At 32.0% G+C, this 18,949-nt stretch overlaps 1 protein-coding gene across 2 annotated transcripts in view; it reads right to left on the bottom strand.

Moving 5' to 3' along the window:
* LOC126735357 (probable ATP-dependent RNA helicase DDX10) overlaps window positions 1-18,949 on the bottom strand; it is a 49,885-nt gene that overhangs the window by 10,061 nt on the left and 20,875 nt on the right. For both annotated transcript variants that reach the window (XM_050439321.1, XM_050439320.1), the window contains one exon: window positions 13,978-14,094. In XM_050439321.1, the coding sequence (XP_050295278.1) occupies window positions 13,978-14,094 (117 nt within the window). The remainder of the gene's footprint in view (window positions 1-13,977; window positions 14,095-18,949) is intronic.

Raw genomic sequence — 18,949 nt, 5'->3', positions numbered from 1 at the left:
ACGAAAATGTCGCTATCGATAAACCCGGGAGTTTTGCCAAAGCCGTGTGCCAACAGCTACTGCGTTGATTGAATACATTGATCAAATATTCAATTAACCGTAACTATCTGCCTGTTTATTCGCTTTGCATAATTCACCCTGAAAACTCGGGCGCTTTAATTTAATATTTAAATTTATGTTATTTAAATTTTTGTGGACATTTTGGGTTGTAAACATTATAATTTATTATCTTTAGTAGCGTAGAAGCTGCTTCTCTAGCATACTATACCGAGTTATGCTGGCAACAAATCAAAATAAGTGTTGTAGAGGACGTCATAATAAAAAGAAACAACGATAAATGTAAGTTTCTTTAAACCCCAGGGTCTAAATCGAATACTTCTTGAGTGGATTCAAACCTGTGAATATTTTTTAATAGGGAACACACCGCTAAAGTATCAACAGTAATTAAAAATACTTTTTAAAAAGTATCAAAAATACTTTTTTAAAATTTTGATACGAAGAAATTATATTTACATAAGAGCAAACAAAACAAAAGTACTAGGAAGAAATGTGATACGGAAGTGTGGTATTTTTTATATATAATTCCTATATTTTTGTTCATTAAATAGAGAGGTTCACTTATTATAGAATGTTCACAAAATATGTGGTTATAAATATTAAATTCTATTTAATCTACATATTAATACAAGCTTATTTTTTTCAATTTTTCGTTTATGTATTTCGTTATCTATTATATACATATGAAAGTTTGTATGTCTTAAAATTTCTTTTGAATAAGACTAATTTCGCTAAAAATATCTAGATATTATTGTTAGTTTCATAGTTTTATACTATTAATAGTCTATTTGTTAAATTAATTGTTTAAAATTATTTAAATAATAATAATAATAATACTAATAATATAAAAAAGACGTTCATTAGTCACTCAAAAAGCAAAAAAAAAAGTACAAACAGAGGTACACAGACAGTGAATAACACTATTTTATTTCAATGTAAATAGGAAAAATAAGAACGTTACCCTTAACAATATAATTTTTTACATATATAGTAATAATAGAAGTGAGTGACCAAAAGGCCATTATATTCAGACTTTCAGGGGTGACTTTCAAGAAGTTCCCACAAATTCTGTTGAGGTATTAGAATTAAAAATTTTATGCAAAAAAAATAAACTGGAACATATACCTAAAAAAGGAATGGGATAGAAAGAGGTGAGGGGGAAGGTTAAACTATAATATTAATTTTAAACTCCATTTTTGTATATAATATTATTTTTTTTTTAATTTTATTATAAAATATTAATTTGTACATTAATATTCATAGTTATTTTTAATTAGTTTAGAAAGAGAAAATTTATGAGTTGAACAAATGCCGCTTAAATTTTGCTTTAAATGCGTTCTTGGACATCGAAAAGTCTAATATTTTAAATTTATTTACAAGGTGTACTATTATATACGAAAATATTTATAAAGGAAAATAGGTCACCTTTCTAACTAGATATGGTGGAGTTTCCCATTAAAACACTTTATAAAAAAAAACAGAATGCAGCAATCGTCGATTTTACATATTTAGCCATGCTGCGTCCTTCAGGTTATGAGATATATGCTCTCTTCTTGTTATGCCAAATATAAGCCTAAGGCAAGAATTTTGGAGTTTTTGTATTCTATATGAGTCATAATAATTACAGAGCCCATAGATGGTATCGCAAAGGGCAGCTCTATGGCTATCGCTACAGAAAAGAATAGCTGTTGATTTAGCAAAGTTAATCTTTAAATGTAGCTTTTGAATTTCCATCAGTAAGTTGCTAAGATTAGTATTAATTTTTTGATTGGCTTGAGCAACAGTGTGTTTAAACGAAAAATAAATTTCAGTGTCATCAGCGTAGTTATGGTGTTTACAATATTTTATTATTTTTGTAATTTGTGATGTATAAGGCGTATAAAGCAATGGGCCAAGAATACTACCTTGGGGAACGCCAATAATCACATCCAGGGCTTTCGAAATTTTGCCATAATGTTACCCTTTGTTTCCGGTCAGATAGATAAGAACATATTAAAGAAACGGCCGACTCGCAAAAGCCTAAATAACGTAGTAATGCTAAAAGAATTTTGTGATTTACCAAATCAAAAGCCTTAAATTTAATCTAAAAGAAAAATCTAAAAGAAACAACACGCTGGCTAGGAATTATCCAGAGGATACAAAATATGGTCAGTTACTTGAATTAGTGCAGTAGTACAGCAGACAAATGACTAATAAGCGGCAACAACAGTCTAAACGATGCAATTTCGGGGTCAAGGTGGGTGGAATGCTTTTTTCTAATTGGTCAGCAATGAAATATTGAATAATGGCGTCTTGCTTTTTTTGTTCCATCTATTTTGAGAATTTCACAACAGGTGTGTGATTCATATTTGAATCTGGTTTTGATCATAGGCGTACAATATAATTTATCGTTTTTGGCACTGACTGCTCCAATATTTGTGTTGTGTTTAAATTTTTCTTTTTTCATTGACTTTATTACTACTTTTTTCTTGTAATATATTTTGTTGGTGAAATTGTTTTGTTGATATTTTCAATTATTTCAGTGGCTACTAATATACAATATAGTAGAATTATTTGACAATTTTTTTATTTAAAATTAAAAAGCTGATATAGGAAAGTATTAATAAATTATTATAAATAATATTAATAAATTATCTAGATCAAAGGGTAACTAAAATTGTTTCTGTCATCCTTCACTAAATTTTTTTGAAAAATCATCTATTCTACGTTTCGGACATATAAGATGTCCATCATCAGGGATATACAATGAGGGTTTTCGTCACAACATATAACAAGCTATCGTTCTACTGGCAAGGTCAAAAGTTAAAATCTCAACAATAAATAAAAGGGCTAATAAATAAGATGCATGAGAAGGGACTAAACAGGGTCCCAAAATTCGAAAAAGTTAACAATACAGGGTATCCAAAATAAGGATCAGGTACATGGGGTCTCGGAAACGGTAGAGCATATGGGGTCAGTAAAATCAGAGAAAAAATGTGCAATTTACTACTTGAATAAATGCAATTCTGAAATTAAAAAATAAACATAATATTTCCCAAATTACGCGAAATTTTTCAAAATCATTTTTTTTCGTAATGTTATATTAAAAGCTTTGTCGAAACACACATTATAATCACACTTAAACAGGGTAAAAATTGAAAAACATGAAATAGCCATATATTAGGAACGAAAAATTACGTTTTGGAAATGCAAGTGTGATACACTATTGAAAAGTAATTAAAAGGGCTATTCAAAATTGCAAAACTCCAATGTAGCGCCCATTAGAAATACACCCCCAAAATAGAAAGGGGGATCAAGTGATACATTATCTTGAAGCTCTTGAAAAAAGCTTTCTAATGATACCATTGAAAACTACATTACAGAAAATTGTTTTCTACTTTATTGTTTTCTTATTAAGAAAAACAATAAATAAAAATACTATTTTGAAATTATTATTCTTATTTAAGTAAATGTTGAAAATGATTTCCGTTATTTTGAAGACAATAATAAAGCCTTCCTTCAAATTCTTGACGTATATTAATAAATGTTTCTCTGTACTATTTAGATTTGTTGTTTAGTATTAAGAATAAGTAAGTTTCTAACAGTTATTATTTGTCGTAGGCTAACTATAATTAGAGAAATAACTTTTTATACAAAATTTGTGAAATAAAAATGAGTAATGAGTAATTTTTAAACTATTCTATGCTGGAGTTACAATACCATCGCCCAATATACCAGCCCAAACATTAATGTTCTGGGTGTACTGGATATGCCCGTACTGTAAATACGTGTGGATTCTCGTCAGTAACGACAGTTTTGCTTATTAACATGCCCATTTAAGTAGAAGTTCCACTCCTCACTGAATAAGCAAATATTCTCATTCATTTATTCATTATTAATTCATTGAGCACGTCAGTCAGTTAAGTACATCTTGAAATACACAGCGTGGAACACCAAACTCACTCAACAATAACCAGAGAAGACCAAAAAGCAAGAACGGCGGAGAAAAACGTCGACTCGCCCCCCATCGTCAGTGGGGGGCACAACCAACGCCGAAAAAAAGAGGAAAAGAAATCAATTGACATGTCTGATGGTTATTCTACGGACAGATCAACTAAAAGCGAAGACTATAAGAGGATAAAAAGCAAACAGGAGAGAGAGAGGGGTAAGACTTCGGACGACTCCTCTAAGTTCCTAAAACCTCAATATAAATCCCGTGATCCTAGACTATCCAAAACATTAAAAACCACACCAAACCCCGACCTGGGAGTTGGCAAGGCGCCACCCCAGAGTGCGGAGATTGGGAAAAGCGAGGAAGAAGTACGAAAACTCGAGGAGGCAGTTCGGGAACGAGATTTGCAAATTGAGAGGAGTAATAACGAGTTGCATGAGATTAGGCTTAAAAACTCTCAGATTATCGAGAAAATGCAACTATTCGAACAGAAGATGAATAAGTTAATCTCAGAGAATCATTCTCTCAATGGGCAGATCACGGACCTGAAACGCAAACTCGGGGAGATGCTGAACCATAATGAAACCCTTACCATCAAAAATTCCACAATGAATGAGAAACTGACAGAACTGGGGGATCTGGTTAGTGATAAAAATCAAAAGAAACAACTTAAAAATAAACGAACCAGGGAGGAAGCGGGCCTGTCTCCGACTTCACAAGACGGAGACGTGCCGGCCTCGGAACCGGTTTACCCTGAGATAACCACAAACAGGGAGCCAGTCCCCTCAACATCGTCAGTCTCAGATCTCACCAAAACCGTAAATCCTACTCCTAAATTAACAAAAAACCCGCTCTACATGCCCTTGAATAACCTCTCCTTAGCGGGCAAGGGGAGAAGCACTGATCCCGTCAAAAATATTAACAAAATCCCGAAAGTGGTCTTAAGGGACACAAAGAACTGGGCCGCAAAATACAAGCTATTCTGCGAAAACAAAATAAACATTGTAAAAGTTCAAAAAGATAGACTGGGATTAGCGATCTTCCCCAAAACCTCAAACGATCACCGTGCACTAACGGGACTACTCAACGAGGAGGGAATGGAATTCCATTCCTTCTTCCTTGAGGAGGACAGGAAGCTGAACGTAATACTGAGAGGACTTGACCAAAACTTCAAGTTAGAAGAGGTCTGCTTGAGGGCAATGGGATTCGACCCGGAGGAACTGGGTTGGTTTAAAACCGGCCCAGGCCGACGGAGACCCACGGACCTCATCAGATTCCTCGTCCCGAAGAACAGGAGAGTGTGTTTCAGATTGATAGCATTCTAAACATCAGGGTCCGCGTCGAGCGCTTAAGGACTCAGACAATAGAAAACAGGAAGCAAATTGGGCAGTGTCATCGCTGCCAGGAATATGGTCATGTCCTAAGCAATTGCAACGCGAAGCCGCGTTGCCACAAATGCAAGGGCGAACACTTCTACTCAGAATGTGTTAAAAACAGAGCAACCCCGGCTGAGTGTTGCAATTGTGGCGGTGACCACCCGGCGAGCTATTGGCGCTGCCCAAAAAACCCAAACATTAAAAATGTAAATAACAAAAAAAAAGCTTCGCTGAGACCTTGAGGAAGACCGACGTGGACTCTGAAAACAGGAGGGCGGAGCCAAAGGAGGGCAACTCTTCATCGCACATGAAACGTCCCGAGCTCTCGATCAAAAACACAAATCTCCTGAACCTTCTAAGTTTGCCCGACGGGATCTTAGAAAAGAAAATAGACAACCTAATGGCAAAATTAGAAAAATTAAATTCAAACCCGGCTATCAAGCTATTGCTGGGAGTCGAGATCTAGTCTCTCGCGGTGTACGTTCGCTTCCTTCCCAACGTGCTTAAATCCCATTCCTATCCTTACTAATCACTTAAAAACAAACCGCATATAAAACCCAATCCAACCGACAAAATCCTAAAACCACACCAAAAAGTACCGTAAAGGACCGGTTACGTTCACACCTCCGCCCGACCTTATCTCGCTAACCAAAGTTCCGCAATCTGAGGGGGCGTGGTCTGCTTCACAGGCTCGCGTCCAATAACATCACATCCAGACCTCATAAATACATGCGACCAAACCTATCCCGACCAGTCGGTTCCTATTCTCCGAGCAAGTCAAAAGTCCAAGCACCTAGATGCGACCCAGAATTATAAAAAGATGGCGCCTAATCTCGACAAGGATCTATCAAAAGACCGGCAAGAGCCGTTGTTGCTAGCCCGGAATAGTCAGTGCGTAGATGAGAATAAGCAAATATTTTTAGATATTATATTTATGTATTTTTATAATCGAAGTTCTGCCGTAATAAATTATTTCACAAAACTGGATTCTTCTATCCGGGTTGTCATCACCAAGTTTTTGCAGTATTTGAAATATAATAGGGATATAACTTATGACATTTAAGTATTGCTAAGTATTTTACTTTCTTATTGATTCATGCCAGCATATCGGTAGCAATAATTTTGAAGATTTAATTAAATAATAATAAAAAAAATGCCACAAATGTGTTTTCATTCTTTGTTTTCATTGGAAAGCATTTTTCAAGAGCTTCAAGATGATTTATCACTTAGCGGAGTCAAGAGTCAAGTTCTATTTAAGATTTTAGGAGTGTATCTCACCCTGCCCAAAGGGATCACCAATTGGAGTTTTGCAATTTTGAATAGCCCTTTTAATTACCTTTTGAACAGTGTTTCACACTTGCATATCCAATACGTAATTCTGGTAAGAACTCCGTGACGAAAGAGACATATGTAGGTATATAATTTTATAGGAGTGATCCCAAATACTCATTGGAACTACAAGATACCTCATTGAAAAGGTAATTAAAAGAGCTATTCAAAACTGCAAATGGCTAACATGGCGTAGACAAGGAAAAACAAAGTTGATGATGGCTTTCTAAGATGGAAAGTCGTATTTTAAATTTAAAGGTTTCATCGTATATGGGAGAAAAAGTAGTCACAATAATGTATTCGCCTAATAAATTAGATTTTGAAAAATGTATTTATTTTTCCCAAAATTTAGAAGTATTTGGCATTTTTTAAGTTATTAAATTGCATTTAATCAGGAAAAATTTTGCGCAACTTCTCTCTAATTATAAAATCTCGTATCTTCTACCGTTTCCGAGGTCCCCATACTGCTCATCCTTATTTTGGACATCCTGTATACCGTTATGCGGATCTTTTAGCCAAATGTTTGTTTTTTTTTTCGTGACTAACTTTTTCTAGTTTTAAATATGGTTGTAACAATTAGTAATTAAGGATTTACCTGTATCGCAACTTAAAATGTGGCCTATCTTCCATATTTTATCGAGTGCTATTAACAACCTCACTCAAAACCCCTTTAACTTTCTTATTCTTAATTTTATTTTAATTTTAGTTAAAGGTATTTATTTTTTAATATCTTTTATCTAAAAAAGTTGACTTTACAGATCTTACTACGCTGCACAATTTTTGAGATATTTAATCACATGACAATATGGGCTACTTGATACAAAAAATTGTTGACTAGAAAGTTATATTATCATAGATATTAGGTCTTATGAAGTATTTTAATTGTTCTATTTACGTGAAACCTACTTATATCTTAACATTTGTCCTACGTGTTTTTTGTATATTTATTTTTAGTAAATTAAGTGCAACAGGCTTTAAATTTAAAAAACTCGACACCCTTCAACACAGAATGAAAAAAACATTATATTTGTTGGTAATTTTCAAAAAAATAAACAAAGCTTTTTATACATTTATTCATTTTTGTTTCAAAAAAAGGTTTGGTCAGTAACTAGTTATTTATCAAATTTAAGTTGTAAGAAATGTCAGCCCACCTCCACCCTTAAGTACATCATTCACCATTTGACCACCTAAATTACACCATTGTGTTGTATGGTTAAAAAAAAAATAAAAACGTAATTGGCAGCAACAGCCTTGTCTTAAAAAAATAGCAAACACGGTCGCGCTTATAACAGGAGATTCCAGCGTCGTTGAAAACCTCGCTCAAAAAAGCCAGCAGCCTAAATGAATCTTTCCTAGGTTTGCAGCACCACTCGGTAAACGAAACTGGACGGTAATCGATAGTCGACCGGGTACATTTTAAAACACAGGATTGTGTATCTTCCCAAATATTCAATCAAAGCTTGTACTAAAATAATTGATTTTTCTATTATTATCAACATTGAGTTTATTTTGTGAAATAATTTAAATGTAATTTTACAAAATGGCTTAAGTAAATGGTTACTAATTTTACGGTTAATTTTGATACAAAAAAAGGCAATCAAAAATTATAATTAAAATCATTAAAGAAATTCAACAGTGTTGTGTTTACACCACTAAATAATTAGCCTAAACACATTGAAGGCGCCCCATATTTATGAAGAAAATTCAATTTTTTAATTCCTTGTTCAATTTAGAAAAAAAACTAAGCTTTAATACATTTTGAAGACAGTTCATATGTTAATTTCGGTAGATTTTGGTATTTAAAATTAGCGGTTTCAAAATAAAGCCATAAATTGTTTTTTTTTAAGGGGTAATCTTTAATTATCAAGCAATTATAAGGGGATGCAAGAGTTGAAATTCTGTTTAAATATTTAAAGATTCAAAGTTTGGGAAGGGGACGTTTTAACGTTAGCAGAATGTGGGTTTCGAAGCTATTCTTACTTTTCTATGATCGAAAATACTGTTAGCAGCTGTACTCTTTTTCTAGACACCTTTGTTTGTGACGTACAAGATCATTTTCAAATTTTGCTGATTGTTAGTTATAAAAACAGTAATATTAAAAGGTAAAAAAATAGATGTATTGTAGGTGTGTTAGACATATCAATCAAAAAAATCCACTCATAAAATCGTAAATGCTTTTCTTAATATTTATAAACATTACTATTTTCTTTGATTATGTTCCTTTTCTGAACTTTCTGCCAAACGAAAAGAACGAACAAATAATATTCAAGACTACAGATAGTATTTCATAAAATGATTTCAGTTAATTGAGCTATACTATAAGTATCGGCTTCTCTTCTTAACATATTTAAAATTAAAAGATACTTACAGTTAAACTTAATGAACTGGATTATTCTATAATATGGCTAAGTTAGTAGTTTTAAATAATTGTCCGCAGTTTTTATTTGCTAATTTTTAGTACAAAGAAATTTTGTGGTTTAAGTTCACAAAAAAACATAAATAAAGAAAATAGTAATGCTCATATACATATTATAGAGGGTGTCCCGAAAGTAATGGGACATAGAACAACAGTAGATTCCTTACGTTAAAATAATGTGATATGGTCAACAATGAAATTTAGAACATACGAGTCTTTTAAAAAGAAAAATAATCTTTCGTATACATTCGGCGCTCATTGCGTTAGTTTTTACTTTTTTAAATCCCCTAACTTTTTTCTGCAGGTCCGTATATTGCATGAAAAATAACAATAGTATATTGTATACCTAGTAGGAAAAGCTTAACATTCCCGGGCGATCGTAAAAATTGCCAATATGGAGTCAATATACAAAGCAATAATGAGATTAGGTGTAAAGAGTGCCCTGCAGTGTACGTCGGCCAGTCTGGTAGGAAGATTTCTACTAGGATTAGTGAACACAAGGCCCAATATAATAAATTTAAAAATACCGAAATCACAGTGACCAGATCAGCTTTTGCTAATCACCTCCTCGACTCCAAACATAATTTTCCTGACAGTCAAAATATAAAAATACTGCATCAATGCAACAAAAGTAAAAAACTAGACTTGTTGGAGACAATGGAGATTAGTAAAGCTTTTAAAAGCCCAGATCTGTCCTGTGTTAAGGTTTGATTTTGATGGCCACCTAGTTTTTAATAACCTTAAGTAGTTCTAGACTCTTATAATATAAATGATGGTTAGATTTCTAAAATGTATAAAGTGATTTGATTGTTTAGTTGAGTTCTTTGTACATATATAGTGCCACTTTATTGTAATCTTTGTTTACTTATGTCAGGTGTTTTGTGTATGTTATGGTAAGTTTTTGTTGAATTCTCCTTTTTTCGGGTTACATAATTTTAGTTACCGGTTAGGTCTGATGATGCTCTAGTCGAGCGAAACATGTAACCTTCGTAATTTTATTAAATGTATTTGTGATGCTGTAGATTTCGTGTTTTTTACCTTTTAAAAAAGTGTATGACCAGCATCTTTGGGATAATAGATGAATTTTTCGAGTTTTCCTACGAGGTCTACATACTATTTTTCCGAAAATCGGGAATCATTAAAATTACGCTAAATTATTACTAATCATGTTAAAAATTTCAAATCAACATTACTATTTTTCCCTTAAATAAAAGAAGCCATGAAACATTGTTTCGTAACTACGGAAACGAAGTACATAATTTTAAATTGTCAAACTTGAGAGTGAAAAGTTTATTTGTGGCGTCTTTCCAAAGTGTTGATTTTTTAACGTTTTAAAAAGCCAAAGTAACGTGTAAAATGATGAGTGATGATGACTGTTCCATTTCTGGAACCCCCTCAGAACTCACGGAGGCAGTGAATGCTGCATCATTGGAATTGTTACCAGTAAAATCTAGAAATAAGTATAACTATGCATACAACCGCTTCATGGACTACCGTACGAATAAAAATGTAACTTCTTTCTCGGAAAATGTTGTAATGGCATACTTCTTGGAGCTTGGTTCCAAGATGAAATCTTCAACTTTATGGGCCAATTATTCAATGCTGAAGGCAACCCTTGCAATTAGACATGATGTGGATATATCTAAATATTCAAAACTTCGGGCATTCCTGAAACGGCAAGCACATGCCTTTAAGCCAAAAAAATCCAAGATTTTAATTAAAGAAGAAATAAACAAATTTATTCAGGAAGCTCCAGATATTTAAGAAATATTTAATGATTAAGGTAACTTACAAAACTTCAAATTATATTTGGATTCTTTACATGCTTATTTATTGTTGTAGGTAGCTGTAATATTTGGAATTTCCGGAGCTTGCAGAATGGACGAGCTGGTTAAAATGAGTGTACAAGATATACAAGACCTACTATCTAAACTTTTAGTTACCATACCGGATTCAAAAACCAATACATCAAGATCATTTATAGTAAACGAAATGTACTTAAATCTATACCGCAAGTATGTCTCTTTAAGACCAAGAGACATGAATACCACTCGGTTTTTTTAAGTACCAAAATTAAAAAGGTTGTAGACAAGTAGTAGGAATTCACCAATTTAGAAACATGCCTAAAATAGTGGCCAGTTATTTGAATTTGCCAAACTCGAAAGAATATACCGGCCACTGTTTTCGTCGGTCTTCTGCCACAATGCTCGTTGATTCTGGTGGAGATATTACTAGTTTAAAGAAACTGGGTGGATGTAAATCAACAAACGTCGCTGAAGGATATATAGAGGAGCCTCTTACTAATAAGGAAGAAGTGGCAAATAAAATTTTCACAGCAGAAAAAAATCAAGAAAGTAAATCTAATATTTCTAATACTGCAGTAACGCCCAATATTAGTTATTGTCATACAAATAAAATTATTAGTTTGGAAAATATTCAACAAAATAATGCTATTAGTTCCCAAGTTCTTCCAGTTTTCAATACTTGTACTAATTGTCAAATAACAGTAAATATAACAAATAATAAGTAATAATTTTAAAATATAATGTTAATCTTGTTTGTGCTGAAAGTTTTAAAAATAAAATTGTTTAGGAAAAGACCTGTTCGCATTTATGTTCTAAAGTTTACTGTATGGAAATAACATTTCCTTACAGTACAGAAATGAATATTTCCTTACTGTTATTTTCGGTTGCCAGGCAACAATCACGTTGGAGGAAATATTGACTTGTTCTTTCAAATATGTTGTCAAAAATGTTATTATTTCTTATCGATTTTCGGAAAAATAGTTTCCTTTTTTAATATTACATAAAAAATGTATACCTTATTAAAGTCGCTAGGAGCAACCATTTTCGAAATAATCTCATTTTTAGGTTTTCATAATATGTGAATAACTTAAATTTACTAGATTTTTAGCAATACAATCCTAAATAAAATAAAATTAATACCTAAGATTATTGATATTTATGTAAAATTAGAATAGTTACTAAATAAAAAAAAAATATATTAGGATTTTTGTTAATTCTCGTATTATAACCAAAGTAAATGATGTTTGGTATTTTCAAACAAACATAGCAAAAACAATAATAAACAAAGAAACATACAAATAACGCTATTGTTACAACTGTTCAAAATGCCCTTCATTAACTTCAATGCTTTTTTAAATACGTTTAACAAATGACTGCCGTATTTTAAAAAGAAGATCCTCATTATTTTTTATCATATTTACAGAATTTACGTTTAGTTCATTTAGAGTATTTATAGGACTATCGTAAACAATTGATTTCAAATATTTCCAAATACAGAAGCCCATGGGGTTTAACTCTGGACTACGCGCAGGCCAAAGCAAAGGTCCTCCACGGCCAATTCAACGTTCGGGATATTGTTCGTCAAGGTAATTGCGTAGCTGTCGAGAAAAATGCGCTGACGCCCCATGTCGTATAAAATACATGTTCTGCCTAACATTTAATGTTATATCTTCTAATCTTTCCAAGTTCATTTCGTAAGAAATTTAAGTACGAGTCTCCGTTCAAACTAGGTGGTAGTTCATGGAGGCCTATTATATGGTTTCCAATAATACCACATCAAATGTTAACTTTAAATTCTTGCTGGAAATGACGACTGACAACTGAATGGGGGTTTTCAGTATCCCACATATGAGCATTTCTAAAGTTAAATATGCCGTGTCTAGTAAATGTAGCCTCGTCTGTGAATAACACTCTGCTAATAAGCATTGGATCTGCGTTTTGCATATTTTTAAGCTGATGACAAAACTGCATTCTGGCTGGCAAATCTAGTGGGATCAAACACTGAACTGGTGTAAAGTGGTATGGATAGAGGCCTTCTTTCTGAAATACTTTACCAACACATGATTTGCCTACACCCGTAGCTGCCGCTATACGCCTAGTACTTAACCCGGGATTTTCTGCTACGCGGATTAAAATTTCTTCTTTCTGTTCTTGGGAAATATTTTTTGGGCGGCCCAAAACAGACATTTTTGGCCGAAATGATCCAGTTTCTCCTAGTCGGCTATAAATTCTTTGGATTAATTTGTGGGTTGGTTGTTGTCTATCTGGAAATATTTCCTAATACCTGCGTTTTGTATGCCGGCCATTAAAATTTACTTGCGCGTAAAAATAAAGCATATCACACATCTCCAAATTAGTAAACAAATTATGCCTAGGCATTACTTAAAATTATTGAACTTAAAAGAAAAACTTTTTTACTCGTTTTAAAAGTTTTATATGACATTCATAAAGTTTAACATAAATAATACAAATACTTGTCTCCAACGTCAACTGCCAAAGATGCGATTTAAATAAAGTAGTAAATGAATATTATTTTAATTTTTTTTTTGAAAAATGGCGATTGTGTTGAAAATGGTTGCTCCTAGCGACTAAAACTGTATACGAAATTTTATTTTTCTTTTTAAAGGACTCGTATGTTTGAAATTTCATGTTAGTATATTAATTGTTTCAGGACCTATGGGAAAAAAACGATAAATCAAATAATACTTTGACACTTCTATTTCAGTTACTATAAAAGTTAGGATAAGGCAAGTTGACCTCAATCACATTTTTTTGACGTAAGGAATTTACTGTTGTTCTATGTCCCATTACTTTCGGAAAATGTTTAATAATTTAATGACAACAGCATTATTATACAGTAAGGACGTTATATTTGATCATAATGCAATAAAAACTTATTTTTATCAATTTTTAGACGTATATTTTAATGTCGCCCTAATGTTTCCAATATCAATAGTTTTCGAAACTCCAACAAAATTTGAAAACCATATTGTATATAAAAAAGGTGGTTGGAAAAATTACATTTTTTAATCACATTTTCTGAAAAAAAAATTTCTAACTTACTCAATTTTGGTGATGGGAATCTTCTTTTCTTCTAAATGGTGAAGCATTTTTATCTCATTGGGCAATAATAAAAGCAAGCTTTCACCTCCTTTGTAATACCTGGCAGTTCGCCCCACCCTATAAAAATACACATGGTTATTGCGAATTTAAAATAATGTTTACTTGCATGCTAACAAAGCTTCTGAGACGCATTTAAAAAACATTATGGGGGTTTCAAAAACTTAATAGTTTTTATGAGATATATGGTGTTGGGAATATTTAGATAAAATATTTATTTTCTTTATCTCTCTAAACAATTCTCCTTTTTTAGCAAATGTTGAGTTTCGATACCCCATATTTATTCAGAACAACAGTTTACTAAAATCATACTGCATAAATGTAACTATTAAACTGCTAGATGAGTATTTTTACTGATCACAATACAAGTCTGTCAACAATACAAACAAATTTTTCTAAGCAATTTTGATAGAATTTCTAAAAAATCAGTGTAAACCTCAAAAGCATAACTCAAAAAAAAACTACATGTTTTCCTGTAACTTCTTTTTGACATATCCTGTATATGTAAAATTATTTTTAGTGTGAAGATTTTGCCATCCTTATAACCATTTCATATAAGTTTTTCCATTCAGTATAGTTTAGACTAGGCACTGTTTTAGCCGTACACCTTGCTGACGCACTCTGTACATACATTTGTGTATGTTGGTCATTTAATTTTTTTAAGTACACCTTTATGTGCATAACTTATAATAAATATATTGATACTCTGATATAATTGATCACTCTGATAATACTTAAGTTTCCTAAACTAAAAAGAAATAATAGAAAATAAATATTATCCTAAATCCTTTTGTATTGATTTAATAACTTAAAAAATTGATATAAATTAAAATTTACAGTAGGCTTATTAAGGTATTAAAATTCTTTCTAAAAAACTTCTTTTTAAAACATTCAGAAAATTTTCTTATATTTGTTTCCTAATTGATTGGCGGAATTTATTAAAAATTGTTGGTACCATAACTGAGTTGCATACAGGGTGTTTCCTAACTACGGTACGAAACTATACAGGGTGAATCGTTAGGTCGTTTTATGAAAAAAAGTTCCTATGAACGTATGTCGGGAGTTGCTTTGTTTTTGAGATTCAAGGCGATGAAGGTTCAAAAAAATAACGGTATTTTAAAAATACTATAACTATCCTTAAACCGATTTGGTTGAAATTTGGTGCAGTTATTTGAAGTTATAAGACGCTTATTTAGCTGTAACTAGATTGAAGTGTCAGTGGGCACCACATGCTTATTGTTGAGTAAAAAACAAGGCCAATAATTGTTTTGCAGCTTTTTATTTATTTTTGTATTTAAGCAACTAAAAATACAACTTTTTCGTATCTTATATTATCTTCATATCTGGCTTTGTTTTCGAAAAAAAAATTTAAAGTATCTTTAACTCATTTTAAAAATTATCCATGTGTCATCCCTGGATAATTTTTACATGAAATAAAAACCAATTAATTCAATAAACAATTTCGACCTTAAAGTAAATGAGCAAAATACCCACCTTCTGATGGTCCTGCACGTCCAATCCAGCAATTAGGGTAGATGACGTCGAGATGCTGATGAGCAAGAACACTGAAATGAGCTGGAGCCCCGTCGTGCATACACCACATGTTGACTCTTACTTGTAAGGGTACTTCTTCTAATAAAGTGGGTAAATGGTGTTGCAAGAAATCCGTATAGGATTCACCTGTTAATCTTGCCGGTAAAAAAAATGGGCCAATTAGGTAGTCACCAATAATTCCTATCCAAACGTTCAGCGAAAATTGTTGCCGAAAATGAGTTTCTCTAATAACGTTGGGATTTTCGTCGGACAAAAAATGATCATTGTGGAAGTTCATAATAGCATCTCTTGAAAAATTTGCCTCGTCCGTAAATAAAATATTTGGTAGGAAATTATTATTGTGTGCCATCGTAGAATCAACCACCTGCAAAACATTAATCTTGGATGAAAATCCCGAGGCAGTAGAGCTTGTACACGCTGTATGTGATTTGGATGCAGGAGGTTTCTTTTTAGAACTTTCCAAACGGTTTTTGAACTGACTTCAAGCTGCAGTGCAATCTTCCTGATACTATTGGAAGGATCTTCTTCTATCGCATTTCATGGTTAGTAAAATTATTCATGATGGAGTAATGAATCACTGCTAATTGACAGCTGAATTTTACTTATAGCAATTCTATCACTGTCAGCTGGTCTCCAAAGCAGGTAGGTACAAAGAAGGTACTTGAATGGACTTGCCAATTATTTGTCATAAGAAGCAATGTATTTGTTATTTTGTTGTATTTCAAAAATCTGATAATAAAAATCGTAGTTGAATGTTTTTTATCATAGTAAACAAGACACAAGAGACCAAAAAGTCGTGCATTGGAGGGTGGACATTTTGCTCATGTACTTTAAGGTCGAAATTGTTTATCGAATTAATTGGTTTTTATTTCATGTTGTCGTCCATGGATAATTTTTAGAATGAGTTAAAGATACTTAAAAATTTTTTTCTCGAAAACAAAGCCAGATATGAAGATAATAAGATAAGATACGAAAAAGTTGTATTTTTAGTTGCTTAAATACAAAAATAAATAAAAAGCTGTGTATAGGAACTTTTTTTCATAAAACGACCTAACGATTCACCCTGTATAGTTTCGTACCGTAGTTAGGAAACACCCTGTATTTGATTTCTATCAAATCTGCGAAATCGTATAGTAGGCTGTCTTTGATTTTGTTATCTTGTTCTATATTGATGGTTGATATATTTTTTCATAAGTTTATAAGAGAATATGCAACTTGCTTGGAGATTTAAGGACCTAACATTAAAAATTTTGTTCTTATATAAGAGGGTGATAGTTTTTTGTATAGTTTTTAAGGTTTCTAATGCGTTAAATGCGTATTAAAGATTTAACAAGTGATTGATACAACATAATTAAAGATATTTTTAATTAAGTAAAATTTTTTACTTAATTATTTACTTAATATTTTACTTACTTTATTTATTTTACTTAATATTTCTCTAATTTTCAATGTTATTGTTAGACCTATGTGTTTATTGTTTTCAACCTCTTTTATGATAAATGTTGCCTTTTTATCAATGATAATTTTCCTAAAGCTTGGCAGGTTAGCATCTGTTAAGAAAAAGGCGATCGATATACAGGGTGTCCATTTAATAACGCGGTGCTCATTTGCGGCTAAATCTTGAAATGGAAAAAAAATTTAATGGGAGAAATGTTAATTGAGTTAGAGGCGCTACTTTTTAACATTAGTTTGATGGATACGGGGTAAAGGCGTGGTACAAATTTTTTTTTTTCGAAATGGGAGTCTCATTGTACTCTCTCTTGAATCTTAAAATAATTTTGCTCTAAAATGCGACAATGGATAGTTATTAACAATTTAAATAAATTTTCACGAAAATCAATTTGTCACTTAAATTTTAATATTTACCACCGACGTTTTTTATCTGTTTAAAAAATTTATATAAAGACCTTGGCTAAGTTTATTTTATCTTTTGAAATTACAAAATTAATTTTTTTTATACAGGGTGATCAAAATAGTTACTCAAATAATAATATTTTCAATTTAATTTTATGCAATTTTTTTAAATGCAACACCCTGTATCTCGTAACTCATTTTGATAGAACATTCTTTTATCTTGAATTTGATTCCAATAAATTTGCTTTTATCTCTATCGTTTTCTCAAAATTTGTTCTTAAAGCAAAAATGACTTTTATATGAATATTTTTTCACAGGCATTATAACGTTTATTTTTACTTAAGAATTTTTAGAGCATTAGAGTACGAAAAACAAACTAGAACAGAAATAAATTTAAATGAAGAAATAGAGTAGAAAGTCCGAAAATAAGAGTAAGAGACTTACAAATGCAAAAATCGTCCGTAGGAAAATGCCACAAGAAAAATAAATATTACTCCTATCAAGTTCACTTACATCAAGGATTCACCAAAAACATTAACAACATTAATTAAAAATATTACAAACAAGTTCTATCACAAAATTGCTCAAAATGTCTACCGTTTTGCTCCAAACACAAATCAGCTCTACGTGCGAAATATCTTTTAACTGCACGAAGCGTAGAAGGCGTAATACGTCTAAAAGACTCTTGTTTGCGCTCCACCATATTTTCCCTAGAAGATTTTCTTAAAAGCAGAAATTCAGAATGGTTAATTCAGGTGACCTAGGAGGCCATCCAGTGGGAACTAGCCAGTATAAAGTTTATAAATATGTGTACAAAAGCTAATTTTAATAACTAACCTAGCCTTCCAATCCATATATTACCAAATTGGTGTTTGATATGTTCCATGAAATTTGCACTAAAGTGAGCTGGCGCACCATTCAACTGTAGCCACGTCTGATGCCTCACAACGTCGGGAAGCGTAGAAGAAAATCTTGTCTCAAGAAACTTAGAAAAACTTCTCATGTTACACGATTTTCAAAAAAGTAGGAACCAACGACAAAATCATGTATTATTGCACCACAAACATTGATCCTCCATCTGTGTTAAAAATTATTGATAAAAACTCGTGTGTCGTAAAAATGAAAGTTATGTCGGTTCACAAAATTATTTCTGTTGAACGTTCATTCATCAGTAAAGGACACAAATTAAAAAAAAAATCGTTTTCTGCTAATTAACTTAGTGCCCATTGACAAAGAGTTATTCTTTTTTTAAAATCATTTTTGGGCAAGTTCATGATGTAACTGCGCATGAGGGGGATCATATTTGCTTTTCTTGGGTTTTTTTTTGTCACGGACGATTTTAATATTTCTAAGTTCTTATTTATTTTCCTTACACTAATTTCCGATGTTGCAACAACTAACATGGTGATTATCAATTAGTTTTCGTTATTTAAAGCTGTTTTCGTATTAGGAAATTTTTCCTAATAAATCCTTGAAGCCAAAAAACAGTTCCCAAGGCATTAACCGT

Source organism: Anthonomus grandis, chromosome 4, assembly GCF_022605725.1.
Source record: "Anthonomus grandis grandis chromosome 4, icAntGran1.3, whole genome shotgun sequence".
Taxonomy (NCBI): Eukaryota; Metazoa; Arthropoda; class Insecta; order Coleoptera; family Curculionidae; genus Anthonomus; species Anthonomus grandis.
Note: the sequence above shows the minus strand (reverse complement) of the source record. Positions and strands in the feature narration are given on the sequence as shown.